Source organism: Salvelinus alpinus, chromosome 22 (assembly GCF_045679555.1).
Source record: "Salvelinus alpinus chromosome 22, SLU_Salpinus.1, whole genome shotgun sequence".
Classification (NCBI taxonomy): Eukaryota; Metazoa; Chordata; class Actinopteri; order Salmoniformes; family Salmonidae; genus Salvelinus; species Salvelinus alpinus.
In genome coordinates, this window is record NC_092107.1 from 40262343 (window position 1) to 40281860 (window position 19518).

Consider the following 19518-nt stretch of genomic DNA (forward strand, 5'->3'; position numbering starts at 1 on the left):
ATGTGACCTCATATTGTAAAGTTGGTGGGCCCGGGCCCGGGGTTTGGCCCCAGTTAGGAGTAGTCATCACTGTGATCAATGTGTATAACAGCTCCAGACTCTTGGCTCATGATTCAGTGATGTCACATGGTACACACACACACACACACACACACACACACACACACACACACACACACACACACACACACACACACACACACACACACACACACACACACACACACACACACACACACACACACACACACACACACACACACACACACACACACACTACTGTTCACATCACTCTACCTGTGTCGCATGTGTTTGTTTACCTTCCATGAAGAGAACACAGAGCCGGGGCTGATGAGGTTGTGGTTAAGCAGGCTCCGCCCACCCATCAGGTTGTCCGTGCACACCGTACAGTCTGTTGCATCCCGCCAGTCCCAGTATGGGATGGTGAAGTTAAAATCCCCAGTCATCTTCCTGATCTCGTGCTCCCAGTGCAGCAGATACACTCGGTGCCATGGCAGGAACGCCGCCGACTCGTGCGCAAAGTCTATGTCCGGCCAAACATTTCCTGGTCCCCCCAGCAGTGTGTCCCTGGACACGTAGTAGTGCATCCACACAAACAGGTCGTATACACTCACGTCGGAAAACATTGGGTTCTCCCCATTTGTACCCATCTCAGCGCGAGTTCCTGTGACAATGACATAGTCAGCGGTGACGGTGTTCTTGGCCAAGTTCAGGTAGGAGATGAACCGCTGCTGTTCTGCCACCGACAGCGAGAGGAAGTTCCTCCTCACGGACTCCCGCTGCTCGGCACACCCGGGGCCGAAGTAGCCGAACCTGCACTCTCCACAGTCGAAACCCCCATAGTTACTTGCACACTGGCATGTGCGGTTGTAGAAAGCCAGCGGCCACCGTTCTCGGTCGTCTATCCCAGTGTGTGGGTACTGTGGCCCGTGGGGCTCCTCTGATACCGTCACATCCTGACAGAACCCTCGGCCCGACGTGGCTCCACAGGCCGACCCGTCCCCCTCCCACACCGGGCAGCACTGCTTGGTACGCAGCGCCTCCGTGTTGGCGCAAGGCCGGGGGAACTGGCCCACACACGACCGCAGAAACAGCATCTGGAGCAGGCTACCCAACACAACCAGAAGAACCATGACTGTTCAACTACCACACCCAAGAGCTCACTACACAGCCAGACTAACCAAAGCACACGGTGAAGAGGTGACTGCAGCCGGCTATAGTCACACAGCAGGTCCAGCCAGGTCACACGTGGTATAAGTCAGTAACGCAGTGTCCGGGGAAAGGAAAGAGTAATGTCAACTCACAATATAACTTCCACTTGCCCACACCCTCTCTCTCCCCTCTCTGCTCCCCTCCCCATACCATCACATGCTTGGGATAATATTGTTGAATCCAGCCTCATTCTGTCTCGAGACCAGCTGACCACAACCCTCTTCCCCCAGGCCAAGCCGGCCTGGAATGTGTGTGCATGATCTGGGGTGAGAGAGTGGAGTGGTTCCAACTTGTGAGGAACTCTCACATAATAGCCCATCTCACAGTGTGGAACAGACAAGCTCCTGTACCGTAACATCGTGCTAATGTCTGCTGTTTTAGGACATTATCTTGAGAGGAAAAACGACACAGGAGAAGATCTACACCATCCCAGTGGAATGTTCAAAACAGGAACAGAGTAGCCTATTGTAGGCTACTGTTAGAATAAATAATGAATAAACTATTTGGAAATGAATTAGTGCTCAATGGTCAAGGCACCTTATAGGTCTTCGGTTAGACCATGTTACAGACACAGTGACACAATGTTCCCTCTAAACTGAGCACGTGTGTTGGTGCGCAGTAGCCCTGAGACTGCCGTGCAGCTCCCCTGAGACTGCCGTGCAGCTCCCCTGAGATTGCCGTGCAGCTCCCCTGAGACTGCCGTGCAGCTCCCCTGGGACTGCCGTGCAGCTCCCCTGGGACTGCCGTGCAGCTCCCCTGAGACTGCCGTGCAGCTCCCCTGGGACTGCCGTGCAGCTCCCCTGAGACTGCCGTGCAGCTCCCCTGAGACTGCCGTGCAGCTCCCCTGAGACTGCCGTGCAGCTCCCCTGAGACTGACGTGCAGCTACCCTGAGACTTCCGTGCAGCTCCCCTGGGACTGCCGTGCAGCTCCCCTGGGACTGCCGTGCAGCTCCCCTGGGACTGCCGTGCAGCTCCCCTGAGACTGCCGTGCAGCTCCCCTGGGACTGCCACTCAGAAGAAATATCAGCCCACAGAGAGAAGCACGAGGTTGAACTTTACTCAACTTTCTAGAGCAGTGGTCACCAACCGGTCGATCAAGATTGACTGGTCCATCTCCAAGGCATTCCTAGTCGATCTCCAAGCATTTCTGTAAAAAACAACAATGATAGAGCCTTGTGTTCCTATATTTCTGAGGCGATAGGAGCACCCGATTCAGCTGCCCCGAGTGCCGGGTAGGCGAACTTTTGCCATTTGAACCATTTCATGTGTCTGAAGGTACAAACTTTTTCTTCCCAGGAGGCCCAGAGAGCAAATCAAATGCACTATAGGTCTACCGCTGGCCAATCAGATTGCTCAGATGACAGAGTCGTCAGTAACGTAGCAGGCATAAAGAAAGCTACAGCAAAGTTGATACTGTGAGATTTCAAAACGTTTAAAACCATGACTAGAGAGAGACTGTCATTGAATACAGCAAAGAGCTGCTGTTTTTATGAGTGAGTTTATGTTTAAGTTCTTACTCAGCACTGTCAACACTTTGTATTCAACACTTTTATAACCCATAAAATGAGTGTTCTTCCTATTTCCACTCAGCGCTACAACAAGCACTGCAGCAGTAATGAATGACTACAACAAGCACTGCAGCAGTAATGAATGAGGAGGACAGTGAGAGCGGAGGGATGTTGGGAGGCGGACCCTCAGTCTGCTGCTCTCTCCCTCCTCTGAGACGGACCCTCAGTCTGCTGCTCTCTCCCTCCTCTGAGACTGACCCTCAGTCTGCTGCTCTCTCCCTCCTCTGAGACTGACCATCAGATGAAGACATTATCAGCCCAGTAACTATATAATTGGTTAATGTTGCATAGGCTTACGTTTTGTAAGTCATGTTAATAAAAAATCAGAGCGTGATCTTGACTCAGAAAAGGTTGGTGACCTCTGGTCCAGAGTTTTCCCTGTTAACACTGTCAACGTTTCCTTTACTGTGGCAATTGTGATTGAATCAAGGCAATATTAGCCACTTGCAATGCAGCATACCGAACCAAAACAAAATATGAAAGAGATTTTGTTGTAGGCAGAACACATCGATGTAGGATTCTATTGCATTGACATGCACTACTCAGCCTGTACTCTACACAGACCAGTGCGGCATAAACAATCAGAGCTGCAGGCTCTGCCATTTACTGTGAACTGGACTGTGTTTACAGCATGAGTGGGGGTGAGTAGATGTGATTGTTTTGAAAGCCAGAGCTGCATGTAGCCACATGTGCACATTTAGTTCATATCCTTTCCTATTTAGTGAGTTATTTGCCCAGTTTTACTGTAGATCATTTTTTGTCAACAATAAGGGAGTGATTGCTTCCTACAAGAGCACAAAACATGTATATTTCTAGACAACTTTGAAAAAGAGTCAGGCAAATAAATTTTTTTGTCTTAAAGGATCAGAGTTGTATTTTGAGACAGGCTTGAAAAAGCTTTAGCCAATAGGCACAGGGTAGCATAACTTGTCTGATTCTCTGTAATAATGGTATGTGAATAATTATGCATTTTATTTTGTAAAGTGGTTTCTTGCATCAAACAACACAACAACATTTTCTGTAATCTCCTTGTCTGAAGGACAAGTGGGTAAACAGGTTAATGTCAAGTACTGCATGTTTTTTTCAACAGTTTTATGGAATGTAGGCCTACATCAACACCAGGCATTGGCTGCTATTGTAGGCTGAATGATAGAACAGCTCTTGTTAAAATGGAACGGAATGCATTTTCTCAATTGTTTTTGATGGTGGACCACTTTAGTAGACCAACATTATGATCTAATAGCCACAGTAGCCTACTTGGCTACTGTTAAAAGAAGTACAGAATTTTCACAACGTTCAAGTTTGGGTTTAGCAGACCTGAAATTTGCTCAGTGCCCAAAAGAAGGAGAGGAACGATTGCAGTGACAGTATTACTATCTTATAGAGTAGAATACGATGAGATTGAGCATTTACTCTTGGGAACGAATAGGTAAAACCCCACTCAAAGACGAACAGTAGGCATCATTTGGTTAACAATTTAGACTATTTGTTTCTATGGTGATGCTGTAATTAGTTATGTTACACAAAAGTTAGTAATGCCATCTAATTGATCAGAGGGGTCTGAGAGACAGTCACCCCTCCTCCTCATTACAGCCTGTAGTGTGACCGAATCTTTACGCACAACAAAACAATGAATGACGCCTTTTGAACTGGGTGTGTACTGTATGAGTGGGTATTATCCAGACATACTGTCATGTGCCGGTGAAAGGGTTATGTTCTGCTGTGGGGTTGTTGAGGGAGGCTGGCGCACAACTCGAGATCATAAGCCACTCACATGCTCCCATAGCGGGGCACGAGGTGCGGCTAATCCGGACGAAAACGCACTCGAGCGCGCGGACATGAACGTCACAGGATTACGGTGTCCACGGGGCTCCCCTGTTCTTCTAGCTGAGAGTCTCTCCAACAGCAATATCCCCCCCCCTCTCTCACACACACACACACACACACACACACACACACACACACACACACACACACACACACACACACACACACACACACACACACACACACACACACACACACACACACACACACACACACACACACACCAGGAGAGGAAATATGTGTCTCTGGCCTGCAGTCAGATCTGTGGTCAGATAAGATCAAGTAATTGAGTGTAATTATAGCAGTTTGATTTCTCATCAGATGTTGGCTCTGTTGAATACCTGGGCCTGAGTTGTAGTCGGTAGGCAATTTCCCAAACAGAAATATGAAGGAAATAATGATTATATAACCCCTTGTAGAAATAATATTGTATTTAGCATACATAATCAACTGATTGGTCTCTATGGGCTGTGCCTGCTCACATCGCAAAATGTCACACCAAAACAGATGAAATGGTTATGCATGGGAATGCCACATCAGTCACACCATCTTTCATGACCTACATTATATTACATTATGTTGGTCATTTGTTACAACAATTATGGCATGGCTTCTAAGAAACAAACCAACACGTTCAATTACAATAAAGACATTTTTCTATTCTCATATTACGGTTCTGCGATGACAATTGTGCGACGACGTTTAATGGATTTAAAGAAAACCAGAAACAAATGAAGCATCAAATGCGAATTGGAAACCTCTAAAACAGAATAACCGCTCATAATGGCTGGCTGGATGGCTGTGTCTGTACAGCCAACTCACCACTGGGTGGAGGTATGACCTGATCATATCCCACAGCAGGGCCGGTCCCTGCCGTTCTGGCGCCATAAGCGAAAGCAAAAAATGTGGCCTCCCAAAATAAACTAGAATAGTCCCAGAAAGCAAATTGAAGTTGAAATGACGTCTAAAACCAGTATTTACCAGACATTGAACGAAAGGTGAAAAAGTATCTTCCTTATGTTTAAAACGCATTGTTCTGAATAAAAGTTGAAAATAAGTAACTTATAGACGTCTATGTTTGGGCCAAATCAAGGCTGGTCCAGACCGGAGAAAATCTGAACCAAACATAGACATCTATGATATAGATCAGTGGATGTGGAAATCAAGGCTGGTCCGGAACTGCACCAAAAAAAGACGTCCAAAAGGCGTCGGCGTCGGTCCGTGCTTACTGGGGTGTAGCCTACAGTGTTGCCTGAAATGGAATTTCATGAATGCCCATCTATGTGGTAAGCCTACAGTTTGTAAAACACCAAAAAACGACGTCCAGACAAGACCAAAAAAAGACGTCCAAAAGACGTCGGCTCATGCTTACTGGGGTGTAGCCTACCATGTCCACCGCCAATGGAATGTTATGAATTCCCATCCATGTGATAGGCCCACCATTTGTAAAACCTGCCAATGCATTGGTGATTTAAGCTCTGAATATCAACTACCCAACTTTATCAGGAGTTATCCTGAGCCTATTTGCAATGTGTTTACACAGCGGGAAATGCTGAAGTATTTAATTTGTCACTATGATCAGCTTGTCAAAAAAAGAAAAGAAGACAGATACAAACTTGAAACCACTGATCATGACAACGGGGTGAAACTCCTGGACTTGTGATTGTCCATTCCAGATTGTCCATTCCAGATTGTCCATTCCGGATTGTCCATTCCAGATTGTCCATTCCAGATTGTCCATTCCGGATTGTCCATTCCAGATTGTCCATTCCGGATTGTCCATTCCAGATTGTCCATTCCGGATTGTCCATTCCAGATTGTCCATTCCAGATTGTCCATTCCTGATTGTCCATTCCAGATTGTCCATTCCGGATTGTCCATTCCGGATTGTCCATTCCAGATTGTCCATTCCAGATTGTCCATTCCAGATTGTCCATTCCTGATTGTCCATTCCGGATTGTCCATTTCGGATTGTCCATTCCGGATTGTCCATTCCAGATTGTCCATTCCGGATTGTCCATTCCGGATTGTCCATTCCGGATTGTCCATTTCGGATTGTCCATTCCGGATTGTCCATTCCGGATTGTCAATTCCAGATTGTCCATTCCAGATTGTCCATTCCTGATTGTCCATTCCGGATTGTCCATTCCAGATTGTCCATTCCAGATTGTCCATTCCGGATTGTCCATTCCAGATTGTCCATTCCGGATTGTCCATTCCAGATTGTCCATTCCAGATTGTCCATTCCAGATTGTCCATTCCGGATTGTCCATTCCAGATTGTCCTTTCCAGATTGTCCATTCCGGATTGTCCATTCCAGATTGTCCATTCCGGATTGTCCATTCCGGATTGTCCATTCCAGATTGTCCATTCCAGATTGTCCATTCCGGATTGTCCATTCCAGATTGTCCATTCCAGATTGTCCATTCCAGATTGTCCATTTATTTTCAACTGTCTTGTTTTTAGGATATGTTTTCTTGTTAACATGACAGCGCTTTTTTTATTTGATTGAGCGCCGTTTAGGTTATGCTATTTGATTGGACAAACCTGCATGACGTAAGTGTCTCATTACGTTATCATACATTTTTATCTCCAGCCTGTAGGCTACAGAAAAGGCCACATACTCTTTCTACCATATCTTATATCTGCTATGAGATTTATGTTAGATTATTGTTTTGACGGAACGTTGGTGGAGCGCTGAAGAGATGCGTCTCTCCACAGCACCCTGGAGACAACGATGGGAATGGACAAACAACATATTTTGCGCCCCTGCTTTGACAAAGTGGGCACTGCTTATCAAAGGGCTGCATCAGTGCTCACCTAAAAAGCCCATAAGCCACTGGTTGACAGAAATTGTCATTGATTCTGGGTAGAAATATGTGTTGTTTTATGTGTTGTTGTTGGACGTGCGTCGTGGTCAGTTTAGCTCAGAAAATGCTGCCCTCGTCAATCTGACGCCAGAGGCAGCCGCCTATTCCTGCCTAATGAGCAGGCCGGCCCACAGGACTACTCTCGCTAGAGAGAGTGACTGAGGATGATTTGGCTGTAAAGGTAGAAGTTGCCCTTGGAACAGATTTAGGATCAGTTTACTCTCCCCAAATTCTAACAAGTTATCAAACCCGTTCACAGGTTTGGTTAACTCTGGAGTCTTATTTGCCTTTAACTTCATTGCACCCTATGTTTGGAAGAATCTCCAAAATATGTTTTTCGATTGTATTGTTTGGTGTCGCTGGGGCAATCCAGACAGCTGACAGAGGATTTTCATAATGAAGAATGTGTTTGTTTTAATTGACTGTGTTTTGTATCTTAATGTGTATTTAATGTGTATATTTATCTACACTTGCCTATTGATGTGTTTCGTTTTTGTATTGTGCAGGGCTCATTTACAAAATAGACTTTTAAGTCTCAATATGACTTCCCTGTTGAAATTATAGTAAATAATAACCTTAGAGACAAAAAAACACCTTCAGTGTAGGGCCAACTTATGTCATCTTTGTGAGAGAGAGAGGTGTTTTATAGATGACTGTTATGATGTCTCTCTGATTGCATTCCCAGGCCTGGTTAGTAGGACTAGATAGACATGAGCAATTTACTAGAGAGCACATGTTTCATCATTTAAATCCCCACCTACGCAGATTTGTCAGTACTTGTGTGTATGTGTGTACGTGCGTATATTTGTCCTAGTTAGACAAAGAGAGAAAAATCACTGAGTAGTGACATTAAATCAACGGTGTCTCTATGGAAACAGAGGATACCCAGTGTTGTTTTGATATGCCATTGAATCATTTATTTACTTACTGTTACATTCTCTTTTTGTGTGTGTTTACGTGTGTGTGTTTACGTGTGTGTGTTTGTGTGTTTACGTGTGTGTGTGTTTGTGTGTGAGAGAGAGAGAGCGAGCGAGAGAGAGAGAGAATGTTTTTGTGTGTGGGAGTACAGCATGTTTGTGTGTGTGTGTGTGCGTGGGGGCACGTGTGTGTGTGTGTGTGTGTGTGTGTGTGTGTGTGTGTGCGTGCACATGTGTGTGTGTGTGTGTGTGTTTGTGTAGTGTCTGTCATAGCAGCTCTGAGATATTGCTTTATGAATGTCAATAATTGAGCAGACAGGATGACGTTTTATTGGGTATTTGATGGATGAAAACGTCCAATCAAATTTCTCCTAATCTAGACACCCTCCTCTTTCACTCATATTATTGGTTAAAAATTCAAGTTAATTTATATCAATTCAGTTATTGATCACATTCTGATTAATATGATATCATATAACCCCATGGGTCACAGAATGGTTGACAGAGCGTTCAAGCATTGACCCAAACTTCCTTTCCTTTCCTCTCCTCTCTTTTTTTGGAACAAATCCCTGGATGCAGACTTTCTGTGCGTATGGACCATTATGATCCAAATAATGTCTTCAGTTAATATCGTCTTGGGGTGGGAGAGATCTTTAACACTGCAGTGTGTGTGTGTGTGTTAGCTTGACTCTGGCGTTTGTGAGACCAATTACAGATTAGCTGTTCCATTGTTAGATTGTCATTACATCTCTTTTGCAACAGCTGTCAGTGGTTGCCATGGTGACGTGACACTGGAACATTCTCTGTTTACATCTGTGATGAGCAGTTCCATTCAGGGTTTACATATCACAGACGAACATTAAATGGAGGTTGCGCTATTCATGTGTGTGTGTGTGTGTGTGCGTGAGTATGTGTGTGTGTGTGTGTGTGTGTGTGTGTGTGTGTGTGTGTGTATGAACACTCATAGTGTCCCAGGACTTTTCTGCTGAGTCATATGTCTGTTTTGACCAGTTGTGTCTCAGTGATGATGGAGTTTGGAGGTTAAATTTGACACACACACACACACACACACACACACACACACACACACACACACACACACACACACACACACACACACACACACACACACACACACACACACACACACACACACACACACACACACACACACACACACACACACACACACACACACACACACACAGGCTGTGTTAATGAAGCCCAGGTCTCTTCTCCTTCACACAGAGGATGTAATTTAATTTGGCCCAGCTGAACTGTGTGGCAGTGAACGGAAGGAAAGTTATTTCACTCTTATCTCTCAATGGAAGGACAGGCTTTGTGTGTGTGTGTGTGTGTGTGTGTGTGTGTGTGTGTGTGTGTGTGTGTGTGTGTGTGTGTGTGTGTGTGTGTGTGTGTGTGTGTGTGTGTGTGTGTGTGTGTGTGTGTGTGTGTGTGTAGCATGGCAGAGTGTAGCCCATATTATTAATGGAGGTGTGTAATTGTGTGTGCTGTGAGAGAATAGAATCAGAGTATGAGTGTGTGTATTAGAGAGAAAAAGAGAGGGGGAGGGAGAGAGAGGGAGAGATGGGGGAGAGAGATGGGGGAGAGGGGGAAAGAGAGCGAGGAAGAGGGAGTGGGGGAGACGTGAATGTTATAGTCAGACGGTCACTGCATCAGTTAAAGCTCTGAATGTTCAGCATGTAGGTGTGTTCAAGTTAGTTGATTTGTCCTATATACAGTACATGGAGTACACAGTTAGTTGATTTGTCCTATATACAGTACATGGAGTACGTAGTTAGTTTATTTGTCATATATACAGTACATGGAGTACACAGTTAGTTGATTTGTCATATATACAGTACATGGAGTACACAGTCAGTTGATTTGTCATATATACAGTACATGGAGTACACAGTTAGTTGATTTGTCATATATACAGTACATGGAGTACACAGTTAGTTGATTTGTCATATATACAGTACATGGAGTACACAGTCAGTTGATTTGTCATATATACAGTACATGGAGTACACAGTTAGTTGATTTGTCATATATACAGTACATGGAGTACACAGTTAGTTGATTTGTCATATATACAGTACATGGAGTACACAGTTAGTTGATTTGTCATATATACAGTACATGGAGTACACAGTCAGTTGATTTGTCATATATACAGTACATGGAGTACACAGTTAGTTGATTTGTCATATATACAGTACATGGAGTACACAGTTAGTTGATTTGTCATATATACAGTACATGGAGTACACAGTGCAATGAACAACTAGCTCTCACAGTCTCTCGTCAGAATTAGACGTTCATCCATGTTTCTTAAACGTCAAATTGAAAAGTTGTTGCAAACGTCAATTTTCAAAATATTTAATGTTACGTTTATGCATTAACTCCCAATGTTTAAGGTTAGGGTTAAGTTTTGGGATAGGCTTAAAACAAACATCTGAAAAACAACTTTCTATTGCTGGATTTGAACTTGCAACCAGAGGCAGATGCTTACGCCTATCCACCATGCTTGATCCACAACGCACAAGCAAAACTGAAACCTACTTGAAGGTAACAACGCTCTCTGTTGCCCCTACGTCACCTCTCGACGGGTTCACCTCTCGACGGGCTCACCTCTCGACGGGCTCACCTCTCGACGGGTTCACCTCTCGACGGGTTCACCTCTCAACAGTTCAGCAACAATAAAATAAATTAATGAGTAAAGAAAGGCATAAAAAAGATATACTAATAATAATGAGATAAAAATAGAATAGTAATTTAGCAAGCACAAATGTTTTGAGTAAACAAAGAATTAACACAGAAATACACACTAAATAGCAAAGTCTAGGGAGCCTGCAAAAGGTGCACCCTACCCAGCGCTGCCGTGTGTGTGCGTGTGTGTGTGCGTGTGCGTGTCTTCTAATCCCTCTTGCATTTGGCTGGCGATTTAATTCTGGCCTTGTTTATAGCCAAGCCCCTAAACACTCCCCCTGAATCTGTATCTGCACATCTATCCATCCATTAACACAAACACACTTAGCCTTTACACACTGTATTCAAAAGAGAGAGCACACAGAGTGTAGAGTGATAGACAGAGAGAGAGATAGATAGAGAAGGATATATATAGAGAGAGATAGAGAGGAGACAGTGTCAGATCGGTGGTTGGCCTGTGACGCGCAGAGCGTGGCCGCGATGAAGCCCCCATATTGGAGCCGCGCAGTGCAAGCGCGACAGACAGCGAGCGAGCGAAAGAGCGCAGGAACAGACTCGGAGTTCCGTCGTTGCCATAGTGAAAAAGTGGATTCATCACGACCATGATGCTCTGATCACTACGTGGAGTGTGGGGTTTCTCCAAAACATGCACGGTGGTCTAGTTGAGGTAGGCCTATTCAATTTGCTTTTCCCATATAACTTTTGGGTTAGGCTTACATTCAGGAAAAACAGGTTATCAACAGAACAGTCAATCTGTAAAAAGCAACAAATACAAAGTAATTAATTTTTCATTTACTTTTAAGCTTTTGCTTTGATACGGGTGAGTTTTATTATTTTGTTCTAAACGAATGATGAACATGTTAGATGTGTGTATTCACGTTGAGAGGCGGGCAGGCCAGCAGAGGGCAGACGGCTGTTTACTCGAGCTTTACCGTGCATTAACGGCCATTGTGTCAGAGCCCGGCTGGTCTGATTCGATTCCCGCGCTATTTGTGTCATCCTGGAATCAGTGTTTATAACACAAAACGGTCCTTTCGTGGACGATATTCATGTTTCTATTAATTGTAAATAATATATGATATCGGGAACGTTTTAGCACCAAAGTATATTTTGACTGCCTGCAATACAACCTTCAAAGCTTTGTGTGATGGGCGATACTACTATTAGAGAGCTTATAAGGTAGGTAATAGCCCGCCTCTGTGTGTTGCGCCCTGGTTCAGACTGCTGTTTGTGCTACTGAGCCTAATGCCTGTGTGTGTGAGAGAGAGAGAGCGAGAGAGATTAGTGACAGTGTCATGGATCGATAAACGCACCTAGTCGCTCATTCCATCAATGCCTCAGGATGGCCATCGGGTGGAATCCGTTTGAAAGGACACACACACACACACACACACACACACACACACACACACACACACACACACACACACACACACACACACACACACACACACACACACACACACACACACACACACACACACACACACACACACACACACACACACACACAGGATCTGGTGATCAGTGTGTGTTTGGTGTTTCAGACTAGTGTCACAGGTTCGATGCGGGAATTCATTCACAAACATCTTCGCTGGAAGGGAGGGCGCGCGCTGAGCGGGGTTTCGAAGGACGTGAGGCAGTCACCTTGCGGTCTGAAAGCGGCACGCGCCGCAGGAAATAACCCAAACAAAAAACACAAGCTCGCCAACTGCAGTTCTCCCTGAGTGGAGTTGTGTCAGATAGACAGACTGACATGATAGTCACTCCTCAGCACGGTGTGAGGATATAGAGAGCTGTCAGGTAACCTGCCCTGTCGCGAGACATACTGGTTGAGAGGAGGGGGTTAGACTAGGGGTTTGGCGCGCGATGCGTGAGCAGACATCGCACCCGCAGAGTTTGTGCGTGACATGAAGACGAGAAGAGCTCGAGCTGTGGCCTTGGTCGCGAGCAGCCGGTGCGTGTTCTGCCTTTATCCCGTGGAAATGAACGAGGTCGCAGATTGACACGGTAAGGCTCTATGTGTGTACATTTGGATGTAACGTAACGGCGCGTTCAGCCTGTGGATGCAACTGTGAGACGCAGCGGATAGCCTCCGCTCTATTTACTCCCCCCCCCCCCCCCCCACACACACCTCCCCTCGGTAACATCGTTCCGTGTGGCAGCCAGCCTTCTGTCTTTAAGTCTTTTTGACCGGTGAGGGTTTTGATGTTAACATTGTCAAGGGAAAGATAAAAGTTACAGAACTCTCTTCTCTGCGATGGTTGTCTGGGCAAATGGTGATGCCCTTTACGAATGTTGTTATGGTTCAATTTCAGCACCGCGGACAGCTCTGGAGGACAAGCGCATGCAGCTACCAGATCCGTCCCGTTTACACAAGCTATGAGACAGACAGAAAGACAGACAGACCATTGCCATGTCTCCTTATTTGACATTGTTTAGCCGTGGATCCAGGAGCAGACTGGGACCAGAAATCGTCCCTGACATTTCTAACACACCGGCCCATTTTTCCCTTAATGCCATCATTATTAGCCAGATAATGATCATTTTGCTGAGAAAAAAACAAGTTAGTTAGGCCCACTGTGCTAAAAATGGACCAGCCCATCTGGCATTTGCCCCTTTGCATCTATAGGCTACAAAGGCACGTATATCCTATTCAATGGGCACAGGCACGTCATGTGAAAATCCTGCTATCATCTCCCGTTGTTTACTCAACCAATCAATGACGACATCTATGGGCAACTCGAATCTCCCAGACTGTTGATTGTCCGGCGTATTAACGCGGTTTATTTAACGGGATAACCGTGGTGTGTTGAATGTGGCAGGTTAGCCTAATGACAATTTATACCGGCGAGAAGCGCAGTGACCTCTGTAGCCAACGGGCTGAACAACGTTCATGCCTATTTGAGCAGATTTATGTTTCTGTGATAGAGAAGAGGATAAATGAATTCGGTTCCGTAATAAAGGGAAATGTGACCTACACTTGAGCACATACAGAGCGACAGGTAATACCGCCCGCAGCCTTGGTGAGAAAGAGAGAGAGCGCGATAGAGAGAAAGACGGTGGTGGTGGAGGAGTCTGTATCGTGATAAATCGGTCTTGCGGGCTGCAGGATGAATGGCTCTTAGGAAGAATGGATCCCGAGCGAACAGCTCTCCCGTTAACGGCGCTGTAATGACGCTGTCATATTAATTACTTCCCTTGACCCCCTCGTTTCTCGCCTACCGCTCGAGGGGACACCGACCGGGCTCGTACTGTTGAGCCCCCAAACTCTGCTAATATTCCGACGACCTTGATCAAGTTTATTTGCATACAGTTGTACCCATCCCCTTCAAACTAATTTGCTTAGTGCTTCCAGCTGCTGAAATCTATTGAAATATGTCCTACCTGTGGTTACGATATGTTGTTATGCATAATTGAGGTTAAATATATTGGTTTGAAATACACAAGCGTTTTAGTTATAGTTTCCAAGGCCTATATGACATGAGGGAGAGTGAGAGTGCTGTTCATCATGATCATTTTGTGAATTGTGTCTCTGATCCTTTGAGAAGCTACACAAGACCTCAAGCATGCAAATGTAGTATTATATTCTGATGAGGCAATGGTGTGAAGCTGTGGTAGGATTCATGTGAGGGTATAAACTGCTTGGATAGGTTCCCACTGGGTTTGGTTCCAGTGCTCTGAGACTTGGTATGGTGTTGAATGTTATTGTTCTCCCTCCCCTCTGGCAGCCTTCCCTGCTCCCTGATGTGTCACAGGTAGATAACAGATTGATGTGAAAACAGCAAAGTAAGCCACTATAAAGGATTGATGTCCCCTGCTGCGTTCAGACCCTAACCCCCCACTACCTCTCTGTTTACAGGTAATGACCAGCCCCTTTACCGGTCTGTTACCCGTTACCATGGAGACCACCGCTTCACCATAGAGGAGGATATTCCTCAACCAATCAGAGTGGAGTCCAGTTTCGACCAGAAGGAGTCTAAAGTATTTCCCAACATACACTGCTTCTCTCTGGCACTCCTTATTGGTAACGTGGCAATGGCCTTTCCCTGACTTCCACAGCAGGAGGAGGAAGAGGAAGTCCACATTTTTGCTACTTTCTTTTGTCTTGCCATCACTCCTCACAATGGAGAGGAACTTAACTCTTATGAAGGGTAGTAGTTCTTGACCAAACTGGACACCGTCAAGACACATCATCAAGACATTATCTTTGTTAACAAATTAACCAATAAGATGATCTGGGTCATCCTGGCCCTGCCCATGTGGGCGTGGCGTGGGACTGTTGGCGATGCCCAGTCTAACGAGCGGCGAGTCGTGGCACACATCCCCGGTGACATCATCATAGGAGCCCTGTTCTCTGTCCATCACCAGCCGACAGCGGACAAGGTACAACCCTCTGAGACCAAGGCAGCCTTTATGTCCACATGAATGACTGATGCTGTGGGGAAGTTGTACAGTGTGCTCTGAAATGATTGACACCCTTGATAAAGATGAGACAAAATGACTGTATAAAATAAATTATTTAAAAAACGGAGCTATATTGTATGCCATTTTTTTTTTTTCAAATCCAAGTGCCAATGCTGTTTAGTAAACACTATAAGCACAGATTCAGTGTGGAGGAATGGTCTATGATCCCTCCCAATGTGTTCTCCAACTCAGAAAACAGTGGCGTTATCCTCACAAGGTGAATTATTGAAAGGTATTGAAAACAGGCGTGTCAATAATTTGTTCCCTTAAAACTCCTACTAAATCTCTTTCTCTGAGCAATTGTATTAGTATAAAATTATATTATTTCCCTTTTTTGTTGTTGTTGCATACAATATAGCTCAGTATTTGAATGATTCATTTTATATGGTCAATATTGCTCATTTTTATCAAGGGTGTCAATAATTTCCGACCCCACTGTATCCATCCCCAGCTGCATAAGTGTAAGAGTCTCATAAGTGTAAGAGTGTCTCAGTGCGTGTCGTGAGCAAAGTGGTATCCAGTGTGTGTGTGTGTGTGTGTGTGTGTGTGTGTGTGTGTGTGTGTGTGTGTGTGTGTGTGTGTGTGTGTGTGTGTGTGTGTGTGTGTGTGTGTGTGTGTGTGTGTGTGTGTGTGTGTGTGTGTGTATTCCTCACCCAGGTACACGAACGTAAATGCGGCTCGGTGCGCGAGCAGTACGGTATCCAGCGTGTTGAGGCCATGCTGCACACTCTAGACCGTATTAACGCTGACCCCCGTATCCTCCCCAACATCAGCCTGGGCTGTGAGATAAGAGACTCCTGCTGGCACTCTGCTGTGGCCCTGGAGCAGAGCATTGAGTTCATACGAGACTCCCTGGTGTCCTCTGACGAGGCCGAGGTGGGGGGAGGCAGTGTGTGGGGGGGAGGCGGGGGAGGAGCCGATGGGAGAGGAGGGCCAAGGTGTGCGGACCCTGCTGCAACCCCCATGCGGGGGAAGAAGCCCATCGTCGGGCTGATAGGACCAGGTTCCAGCTCTGTGGCCATTCAGGTCCAGAACCTCCTACAGCTCTTCAACATACCCCAGATCGCCTACTCTGCTACCAGCATGGACCTCAGTGACAAAGTAGGCACACAATTCTATTCTATTTTACTCTATTCTATTTTACTTTACTCTACTCCCTTCTATTCTATGTTATTAGTACTTTATGAGTAGTCTACTGTGTTTCTCTCCAACAGAGTTTGTATGAGTACTTTATGAGTACTGTTACTCTCCATCAGAGTTTGTATAGGTACTTAATGAGTACTGTTTATTTCCAACAGAGTTTGTTTAAGTACGTAATGAGTACTGTTTATCTCCAACAGAGTTTGTATAAGTACTTAATGAGTACTGTTTATCTCCAACAGAGTTTGTATAAGTACTTAATGAGTACTGTTTATCTCCAACAGAGTTTGTATAAGTACTTTATGAGTACTGTTTATCTCCAACAGAATTTGTATAAGTACTTAATGAGTACTGTTTATCTCCAACATAGTTTGTATAAGTACTTTATGAGTACTGTTTATCTCCAACAGAGTTTGTATAAGTACTTAATGAGTACTGTTTATCTCCAACAGAGTTTGTATAAGTACTTAATGAGTACTGTTTATCTCCAACAGAGTTTGTATAAGTACTTAATGAGTACTGTTTATCTCCAACAGAGTTTGTATAAGTACTTAATGAGTACTGTTTTATATCCAACAGAGTTTGTATAAGTACTTAATAAGTACTGTTTTATCTCCAACAGAGTTTGTATAAGTACTTAATGAGTACTGTTTATCTCCAACAGAGTTTGTATAAGTACTTAATGAGTACTGTTTATCTCCAACATAGTTTGTATACGTACTTAATGAGTACTGTTTATCTCCAACAGAGTTTGTATAAGTACTTAATGAGTACTGTTTATCTCCAACAGAGTTTGTATAAGTACTTTATGAGTACTGTTTATCTCCAACAGAGTTTGTATAAGTACTTAATGAGTACTGTTTATCTCCAACAGAGTTTGTATAAGTACTTAATGAGTACTGTTGATCTCCAACAGAGTTTGTATAAGTACTTAATGAGTACTGTTTATCTCCAACAGAGTTTGTATAAGTACTTTATGAGGGTGGTGCCATCGGATGCTCAGCAGGCCAGAGCCATGGTGGACATTGTCAAGAGATACAACTGGAGCTACGTCTCTGCCATACATACAGAGGGTAAGAACAGAACAGAACTGTCTGTCTGTCTGTCTGTCTGTCTGTCTGTCTGTCTGTCTTCTTTTTGTCCCGCTGCTCTGTGGTCATTCACACAAACAAGAACATTTGAGAGAATGTGTTTTTGGTATTGAGAATGTGTGTTTCCCTCTTCCCACTCACATCCATGCCTCTTTGCTCCACTATATTGCTTCCTCCTCTGGCCCTCTCTCTCTCTCTCTCTGGGCGCTGATGACTGGCTGTAATTAATCTGTGGTTTGGCCACAAAGGGAAGTAGGTCTTTAGCTGAACCGTTAATCAGAGTTACACCTTACACCTTACACCTTACACACACACACACACACACACACACACACACACACACACACACACACACACACACACACACACACACACACACACACACACACACACACACACACACACTCTGTGTTGTGAATATGAGGCTATGGGAGTGTCACTGTAAGGAAGGGAGGAACTGAAACAGTAGTGTTAGACTGCTCTGGTCTCTACTGGTCTGGTCTCTACTGGTCTGGTCTCTACTGGTCTGGTCTCTACTGGTCTGGTCGGGTCTTGTCATGTCTGGTCTGATCTGGTCTTGTCTGGTATGGTCTGGTTTGGTCTTGTCTGGTCTGGTTTGGTCTTATCTAGTCTGGTCTAGTCTGGTCTAGTCTGGTCTTGTCTGGTCTGACCTTGTCTGGTCTGGTCTTGTCTCGCCTTGTCTGGTCTGGTCTTGTCTCGCCTTGTCTGGTCTGGTCTTGTCTCGCCTTGTCTGGTCTTGTCTTGACTTGTCTGGTCTTGTCTCGCCATATCTTGTCTCATCTGGTCTGGTCCTGTCTGGTCTGGTTTGGTCTTGTCTGGTCTTGTCTCGTCTGGTCATGTCTCATTTCTTAAGGACAACTACTCTGTCTCATCTAGAGAGAGAGAAGGAGAGAGAGAGAAGGAGAGAGAGAGAAGGTGTGAAAGAGAAGGAGAGAGCGAGAAGGACGAAGTGGAAAGTGATATAATGAGCGAGAGAGAGATAAAGGAGAAAGGGGGATCAGCTTTGGAGTGAATTCCCATTAATAATAAAAAATAACAGAGCATTCTCATCCGCCAATTATTGCAGGATATCACCAGGAACCACCAGTCAGGAGGATACAGACAGCTCAGGAAGTATGCTTAGATAAAAATACATTTTTATATAGAATTAAGCATAATGATTATAGCTCTAGATTGGATGGAAAAAACAGTTTCAGGTGTTTGAAAAAAACAAAATTCTCACGTATTTTCTGCCCCTCAGATTTTCGTAGTGCTGATTTTTGACACACCTGTCTGTCAGCAAGGTTTATAGATGTTTGATGATGTGTTGACGTGTGTGTGTGTGTTGTTGTTGTTGTTGTTGTGTAGGCCTTTGTCTTTCTTGGCTCCCCTCAGTGAATGGTGTGGTAAACTCTGAGCTGTGGAGGAGGAGAAGGAGTCAGAAGGATGAATAAACCACCGGAATGAGAGACGTTTGATCACATCTTATGCTCTCTGTCTGTCCTACAGCGACAGGGTGTGTGTGTATACCAGTGACAGTGATGAGCATGGGAACTGAGTAAGGGGCTCAGAACTCCCTGTCATTAACTACACCTATTACAGATGGTATTTCCTTCCATAGGTCTCCTGGGAGTGACATCGCGTCACTGTGGCAACCGGAGATACAGCGCTGGCCCTGTGTATGGCTGTG

The 19518-nt window shown here is 44.9% G+C and overlaps 2 protein-coding genes and 1 long non-coding RNA gene across 5 annotated transcripts in view; 2 read left to right on the forward strand and 1 right to left on the reverse strand.

The window, feature by feature from the left end:
* Positions 1-1362, reverse strand: part of tyr (tyrosinase) — a 5585-nt gene extending 4223 nt beyond the window's left edge. Inside the window, exon 1 of the mRNA XM_071360103.1 lies at positions 321-1362. Coding sequence (XP_071216204.1) covers positions 321-1154 — 834 coding nt within the window. The 5' untranslated portion in view covers positions 1155-1362. The remainder of the gene's footprint in view (positions 1-320) is intronic.
* Positions 1-3186, forward strand: part of LOC139549522 (uncharacterized) — an 18887-nt gene extending 15701 nt beyond the window's left edge. Inside the window, exon 5 of the long non-coding RNA XR_011669899.1 lies at positions 2824-3186. This is a non-coding gene — a long non-coding RNA (uncharacterized lncRNA). The remainder of the gene's footprint in view (positions 1-2823) is intronic.
* Positions 3187-11596: 8410 nt separating this feature from the next.
* Positions 11597-19518, forward strand: part of LOC139549524 (metabotropic glutamate receptor 5-like) — a 124470-nt gene continuing 116548 nt past the window's right edge. The window contains exons 1-4 of one of the 3 annotated variants that reach the window (XM_071360109.1): positions 11597-11797; positions 14993-15516; positions 16255-16698; positions 17696-17810. In XM_071360109.1, coding sequence (XP_071216210.1) covers positions 15364-15516; positions 16255-16698; positions 17696-17810 — 712 coding nt within the window. In that variant the 5' untranslated portion in view covers positions 11597-11797; positions 14993-15363. Of the gene's footprint in view, positions 11798-12104; positions 12310-12681; positions 13141-14992; positions 15517-16254; positions 16699-17695; positions 17811-19518 lie in introns of those variants that run through there. The other 2 variants (XM_071360111.1, XM_071360110.1) reach the window with 2 other exon arrangements.